Below are 8,074 nucleotides of genomic sequence, written 5' to 3'. Positions count from 1 at the left end.
TATATATATATATATATACCCAAAATGTAAATATTTCTGATGTAAAAGGCCAGCCCAAACTTCAGTGTGCCTTTCTAGACTGCTTTATTAAACTACTTCTTTGTTCTTACACAGAAACACTGGTAAAAAAAAGCATTTATGTTTATAAGCATATATTTTAATGTTACCTTGTACTGTTCTTTTTCCAGATACTTAAGGAAAACGTGGCTCTGGGCACACCGAAGTAGTCTGCCAGTCCAAACAGGGGTACAGGGAGCCTGTTATCCTCCAAATCAAACACAGGAGGGCAGAGAATGCAAAAAGATGGCTTCAAAATCCAGAGATGGGTCTAAAGAAAAATGAAAACTACATCAGAGTGGAAATAAAGTCATGCTACTAAAGGTGCAGTCACTCAGATCCACCAGCACAGGTATGAAGCGTGCTCCATCACAGCAGGCTATACTGGTTTCTGTACAGGGGCTGTGGCCAGGCAGCCAGCTCATCTTCTGCTTTAATTTCAAGTGTAGATACCAGTGGGTTTCAGGATTGCCCAGTGTGAACACCTACCTGCTCTACAACCACACAACCACGAGCACACGACACTGATGTCAGTGCAAATAGGTGTGTTGGAAGGTTTCCCTCAAGCTAATAGCTACAATTTAAATCTTACTTCAGAAATTAATGAAAGCCAAGTTATTTCATCTCAGTAGGTTGTGGGGTTGAATGCTGAAAATATAATAAAGTCCTGGCGAGAAGACTACAAACCACTAGCCTCATTTGGGGGCATTCTTGCCCACATTCAACAATCCAGCTCATAAACCTGCTGTGTGCCTGGACTGCCACACGTTCACCCCAAATTCAGACTCCTCATGATGTCCCTTTTGCACTCCCACTCACTTCCAAAGGAAGCACATCTCTGCTCTCTGCCCCAAAGGGGGGTTGGCGTCCATGCAGTTTTGAGGAGAGAGAGTCCATTGGTGTAATTATTGTGTTGTTCTCCATTCATACACAAAGCACACTGGCAGAGTAGAAAGAGGAGTCCCAGATTTTCTACAGCTTTGAGCAGAGGTGAATTGACACTATGGCTCTTGTATAAAGGATTTATAGCTTTTTACACTTGCCCAAGGTGGAAATGGAAATGCCCAGTATCCCCTCTCCTGCAGCCTTCCCACTGCTCTAACAACTCCTATTTGCACATCATAGCTTCTAACTGAGACTTCACATTTGACACCTGACCTTTAAAAACCTCTTAGGGCTGTAAAATGTGCTATTGCAAATGAAGGCCCTGCAATTCTCCTCCTGGCTTTGAGAAACTACCACCAGCTAGATGGGGAGTGGTGCTGGTGGTGTTGACATTCCCACAGCACCAAAGGCAGCCGTGTTTCCAGGTTCTGCACACCAAGATCCCCACCCAATCTGTTTGAAAGCATTTCCCAGTAATCCTTCCACCTCAAACTGTGAATTTGTCAGATTTTATAAGCAAAACAGACAGGTCTGGTCAGAGCTTGGATGGGAAAACTCCAAGGAAAACCAAAGTGCTCCAGGAAGTGGTGTGGGTAATTCAGCTCCTGGCATTCTTCCCTCTGTCTGAATAAATATTGAACCAACCTCTAACCATGCTGGTGCGGTAAGAAACATTGTGCTGCTGGTGGAAGATGCAAATCCAAAGGTGTCAGCAAACAGAGAGCTCAAGATGCTGTTTGCAAATACAAGGTTGCTCCTCTTGCACTCTTGAGCAATATTCACAAACAACGCTGTTACATCTGCCTAAAAAATCCCTCTCACTGGTTAAATTAATCAGTGCACCCTCTGAACTCTGCTATTTGCTGTTTCACATCAAAATTGTGCTTTTTTTTTTTTAGCAGAAGAATAAAAGTAGTCTTCTTTTGACTAAACTTTAGAAATTCATATTTATTTTATTTTGTTTTCTGGATTTTAAAACTATTTTTTTACCAAAAGGTCTTGAAAGGTATCTAATGCTCAAAGGAATATAGTGGCTGATCAAAGCTGGAATTGAAAACCAGAAAAACAGAATGCCCCAAGCCTGAAAACTTTTGGAATATAACCAACTTGAAAATGAGGACTACATCTCCCAGTACATGAAGAGCAGGAACCCTCCAGATGTGTGGCAGTGGCTCAGCACAAAGGAGGATGGGGAACACCCTGGGAAGTGTTTGCCAGCTAAGTAGTCTGCAATTCCTGGGACTCACAGCATTTCAAACAGACACGTCCAGTCCCTTGTCCTGCCACAAATCGACATCTTTTTCAGGCAAGAATACCCAGTTTTCTCCCCAGCCTGCACTGGGGAGTACGGTTCCCATTTCTAAAAGGGAGCAGCCTTCCACCCATGGGATTTTTTGGCATTTTGCAAGTGGATTTTGCACAGTTGAAGAAGAATCAGAGAAATTACACCTGGTAGTGGATTCTTCCATCTCCCTGAGGAATCACCTCCTGCGAGCAGCTGGGGGCTCACGCTCCTTTCTGAGTCCAGCACCTCAAAGGCTGTGAGTAGTGGGAGCAGCAGGGTTTAATGACATCAATTACTATAAAAGGGATGTTCTATAGAATAGATGCAAACCCATGGCTGCTTTTTGCAGGTGAAGAATGACTGATGATGTCTACAGGCAGCACTCACCAGCCTAGATCTACAGCTCCCTGAAAGGAGCCTGTAGTGAGGTGGGGGTCGGTCTCTTCTCCCAAGGAACAAGTGATAGGACAAGAAGAAACGGCCTCAAGTTGCACCAAGGCAGGTTTAGATTGGATGTTAGGAAAAATTTCTTCCCCAAAATGGTTGTCAAGCCCTGGAACAGGCTGCCCAGGGAAGTGGTGGAGTCCCCATCCCTGGTGGTATTTCAGAGGTGTGTAGACATGGTGCTGAGGGACATGGTTTAGTGGTTGACATGGTAGTGTCATGTTCATGGTTGGATTCACTGATCTGAAGGGTCTTTTCCAATCTAAATGATTCTATCAATTTATTCTAGGACAGAATGATGTGGAATGGGAAGGAAACATCAAGACACATTCACACAACTTAAAAAATAGCTTCACTCATTTGTTCTATTACAAGATTAATAATTTAGGACTAGATGGAGGGACCTTCACTTATCCCAAGGTCAAAATTCAATGAGCTGTTCCCAAAACCCTTCCATAACAGAGATACTTAGACTTGGTGTTTCACATGGAGCTCATCAGTGACTGGGAGCAGACTCAGCTACCAGCCTTGGCACTCACTGCCCAGCTTTGGGCAACCCTCTTTGTATCTCCATGCCCTTGGCTGTTCTACCTCAACCACACCAACTTCACCAGGGCTCACAAGCTGCAGAACCAAAAGCCACAGCTTGCTAAAGCTCCTTGAAGTCTCTAAAGGAGGGACAGAAGAGCCAGCTAGATCTCTGGGTTGAAGCTGATTTCTCTTTATTGCAAATGTACACATTACACTACTGATAATGCACAGAAATTTAAAAAGCTATCATTTGCTAAAATTTCATGATTACAAAACATCACAAAATCTGTTACAACTAAAAAACTCACCTTCAGGAGTATATAAATAGAATTTTGAGCATAAATAACAGTAACAAAATAAACAGATGTATGTATTCAATAAATTAATTATAAATATTGCATTGGTAATGAAGTGCTAGGTCAGAAGAACACCAGTATTTCCAGCAGAGACTTCTATACAAAAAAAGCTCTATTATAAATGAACCTTTGGAAACAAGTAGAATCCCTGAACCCTTTTCTCACACTGGTTTTTTTTTTTTCTTTTCTTGCTTTGGTTTCACCTTGGATATTCCTTTGTCAAATCGTTACAACAGCAGAACAGAACTAGAGACATCAAAAATCCACATTTTGGCCACGAGTTACTAAATTTTGAGTACCTTCCTTCAAGAACTGCATGGCTGAACCAGCTCTGCAGCATTTGAGTCACTAAACTGTCTCTCCACTGATTCCCACGGATCCAGAATCAAGCCTGGAAGGGACTGGAAAGAATTGTTGATTTTGCAACTGATTTGACCTATACCTCATCCATTTTCAGTCTTTCTCTCCATTTGCTAATGACATAAATGCTTCTATATAACAGAACCTTAATCTAAACACGAATTTGAACTGCTCAGACCCTACCTGATGAACACAGATGCCAGTTCTGTGCACCCTTCCACCCACACACTGCATTCTCACTCACACTAACGAGAACTCTCCACTGGATGATGCTAATGCCACAGCGAATGTAAATTAGCCTTTAAAAGAAATCAAAGATCCAGCTTTCCAAAGTACCCTTTAGCAATAAGGGAAGGAAGAAATTTTCCCCTTTCTTCCCTTATTTCCAAAGGGAAGAAAAAGCACAACAGACAAGCAGAATTGTTTTTTTCAGTGGTATGCTTTCAATAGAAAGTTTCCCCAGAACACTGTCAGCAGCTTTTCAAGCAACAGCGTTCACTCTAGTTTGTGTAACCACATTTGCTAAGTCTTCCTTATTTGTGTTTTGTTCCAAATGTTTGTCTTTCAGGCTCAGGAAGAGGAAAAAGTTTTTCTGCATTTGCTCCTAGGAGTAGAAATAAAAGGTGAGCATGTATGGTAATGAACTTGATGTAGGAAAAGTGTTTTATCATCACCACAGCAACGGAGGAACTCTGAAGAAGCTGCGAAGCTTTTCTAATTTAATCTTTCTTTTCCAAATAAAACTATGGATAAGTAATTCTTTAGACTGCTGAGTAGCCTCCAGGCACTCACCAATTAGATATACAACATACGGCAAGGAAAAGGCTGGCTCTGTGCTGAAACACACAAAAAAAGTTGGAAGCATCACTACATGAAAAGCTAAAAACCCTGCAGTATTCTGCAATGGTTCTTTAAAAACACGTGTGTGAGCAGAGTCACTTCTGAAAGCTGGGGCTCCTCACGGGTGACAGTTTGGAGGTGATGCCAAAGGGGTCCATGCTGTCCGTCTCCAGGGGCGAGGAGAACACCTCTGGTTCAAACGCCTGGCTGTAGTCACCATAGTCACCAAAGTCTGTGGACTCCACGGGCATAGTGTTGATCATAGGTAAGAAGTGAGATAGTGGAAGAAAATCTTTCCCTTTGAACTGCTGTCTTTGCTTGGCACTACTCAGAGACACGGATATTCCGTATTTTTTGGATTTATACACGTTGTACCCATCTGGACGAATCTCCTCTTCAAAGGAACAATCCTCAGTGGAATACCTGAGCTGCAGAGCAAGGAGTAACAAGAATTACAAACAATACACCCACCAGACTCACTGTATTCAACCACAACATCAACCTTGGAGGTGACCAGCCCTTCTCCCTCACTGTCAGTGGGGGCATCCCTCTGGTTTGCAATGGGTGCCCCAACTCAGTGCACTTTGCAGACCCCACTGCCAGATCCATGCTGGTAAGCTGCCTGCTGCTGATCCAGGGGGGACCCACTGCTCTGGTGACTGCTCCTTCAGTGAGGGACCACAGCCACTGAGATGAAGTGCTCTGAAGTGGTCAGGCAGTTGGACTAGATGATTGCTGTAGGTTCCCACCAACTGAAATTATTCTATTCTATTCTATTCTATTCTATTCTATTCTATTCTATTCTATTCTATTCTATTCTATTCTCACATACTATGCCTTTTTGGGTTATGAGGCTATTCAAAGGCCTAATCCAGAACTCATGAAGTTCCCCGTCCATCACATTAAATAAGCTTTGAATCCTGGCTGTGCACTTCTCCACGGTCACCACACTTATCCTGTCCTCAGCACAGGGAAAAAGAATCTCAAAGGACAGTGCTCATTTAGATAAACTGTCCTTAAGTGCTGACAGTACTTAACTGCAGTCATGAAACCTAAACCAACAATCCTCAGGTATAAAAATCTGGCTCTGTTACAGATTTGCCTGTGTATGGGCTTCAGGATCAGCTCTGTAGAAACTGCCCAAGACAGTGCTAACAAAAACATGGCCAATCAGTAAAACAATAACAAAACGGTAATTGCCTTTTTTTTTTTCACTCAGTGTTTACTGAAATTACAAAAGACCAGATAACACAGTGTTATTTTCTCATTACACATTCAGAACCGTCAATACCAACCCAAGCTAAGATTTTGTATAGAAGGATGTATTTTCTTAGGTCTGAATCTGCAGAATTACATCTGTGATACACTGTACAGACAGTATATTAGGAGTTTGCATCACCAGGCCAGACTTTTCCAGATCCTTACACAAGCACCGTATTTTTTACAGCTCTGGTGCTGCTCCAGGCTCAGCCACCAAAGGGGATTGAACTCACAGTCAATAAAAGACAATCACTGCTTATGTTTCAGTCTGCAGTGATAAAAATGTCCTTACAGGACTGCTCTGCCTGGCTGAACAGAGACCATATCTGATACTCTTCAGTCCTCTCTCAAACACTCTTAATAATATGGAGTAGAACTAAGCACACGCACTTGGGTGTCTTTTAAAAGCGCTTTTAAAACTAATCACATAATTTCAAAAAAGGCATTTTCTCCAAATAAATTATGCAATATTTATCCTTCTACACACATATGTCAAAAGAAAATGTATGTATATGATAGAAGTTTATGGCTGAATGGTTAGCTGTCCTGACTTCTCTGGGTGCTCAGCCTCACTAACAAGGATGATGAAATAAAAACGCTTCTTGAGCAAGTGTGCATTACAAATAAGAGTTATTGATTGTGCTCCCCCTCTCTCAGCTACATCATTCCCTCCTCACTTCATTGGGATTGTCTCAAGAGTATTTTTTTAAACCAGTACCAAATGCACTTCAAGTATTTCCAGGTTACTTTTTTTTTTCACAGGAGGAATTTATAGCAGGTCTGTATATTTCCTTTACAGGCTCCGGCACACTGCACACTCAGAAATCAACACTAGTCATCAATTTCCTAGTATTAAAAAAGGGCAGGAGTGCACGTGGCTGCTGAGTTCAGCTCCCAGACACTGTGTATGCCCTTTCGTTCTCCCACTCCTGAGCACAGCACTGATAAGGGGAAGAACTGCCTGCAGAGCTGCCCAGGCTGCCAGCAGAGAGGTGACAGCAGGTGTCCACAACAGAAGATGTGACAGCATGGCTGCATGTCACTGTATTTTCAAAAAATCAATCAACCCTAAGACTCTACACCAACAAACCCACTCTCAGTCAAAGCATACGCCTTCAAAATGATGTTATGTGAAAGCTATTTTAAAATCCTGTGGCTGATGGGAGCAGGATCCAGGCTCTGCTTTGTTTTCATTGATCATTGTGCTTCAGATAGACATTAAAACATTAAGCTAATAATTGACCCACCACACTGTGTGAACCTATGCACATTATCACAGCATTGATTGATTCAAGCCCAGAAAAGCAAGGAAATTCAGAAAGAAAGGCTTAATCCTGTGTTACATGCACGTTCAAAAAACATCACTCCATCAGTATTGCTTTTATTAAAGATACTGGGTGTTTTGAGTGGGTCCAGTCCCTGCCTGCCTGAGATCAGTGGAAATTTTGCCAGAGTAATCAGAGTCAAGCCACGTCTTTACTATGGCATAATAAAAAAACATCCCTCTGTGGAACCCAGGGTCCCCTAAAGCAGCTACAGAGACTGAACCTGAATCGCACCCTTCACATTCTACAGCTGGCAACTCATTCGTGTGGCTTAAAAGACAAGCTTCTATTGCTGATAACGACGAGCTGATAGGCTGACATACATACCTGGGGAACAACCATGACCTCAGAGTGGAGTCACTGAACTCCTCAACTCCGTGGAGTCTCCCAGGTATGCTCAGGTCACAAGTGAGACACTGATTAAGAGTCCTTTGAAACCCTCTTTCTGCTAGGTGCTGCCTCAGAGCTGGTGACCCCGTGTTTCTGGGACTTGCAAGCCCTCCTGGCTACATCTCCCTTCCGAAGGAATAGTCTTTTGTTTTCTTTCCCTGAATACCTGACCTAAACAGCGAAAAATTAGTCACATTCTATAGCGTAACTTAATCTGTTCTGTGGCAGAAACACAGCCGGCCACCAATGAGGCTTTTTAAACGGAAATGCAATTTTGCTCCAGACTGTATCTTCAGCCTATTTTGGTAATAAATGCTTTGCTCTCTAAGTGATCTTTCCTG

The 8,074-nt window shown here is 42.6% G+C and overlaps 1 protein-coding gene across 1 annotated transcript in view; it reads right to left on the bottom strand.

The window, feature by feature from the left end:
* Positions 1-4,842: 4,842 nt before the first annotated feature.
* The window catches only part of FGF19 (fibroblast growth factor 19), a gene marked incomplete at its 5' end in the record, with an annotated part of 3,570 nt that continues 338 nt past the window's right edge, over positions 4,843-8,074 (bottom strand). Inside the window, one exon of the mRNA XM_008941572.1 lies at positions 4,843-5,186. Within this exon, the coding sequence (XP_008939820.1) occupies positions 4,854-5,186 (333 nt within the window). The remainder of the gene's footprint in view (positions 5,187-8,074) is intronic.

The sequence above is a fragment of the Merops nubicus genome, unplaced genomic scaffold (genome assembly GCF_000691845.1).
Source record: "Merops nubicus isolate BGI_N331 unplaced genomic scaffold, ASM69184v1 scaffold50075, whole genome shotgun sequence".
Lineage (NCBI taxonomy): Eukaryota > Metazoa > Chordata > Aves > Coraciiformes > Meropidae > Merops > Merops nubicus.
This window is presented reverse-complemented; position numbering and strand designations above follow the sequence as displayed.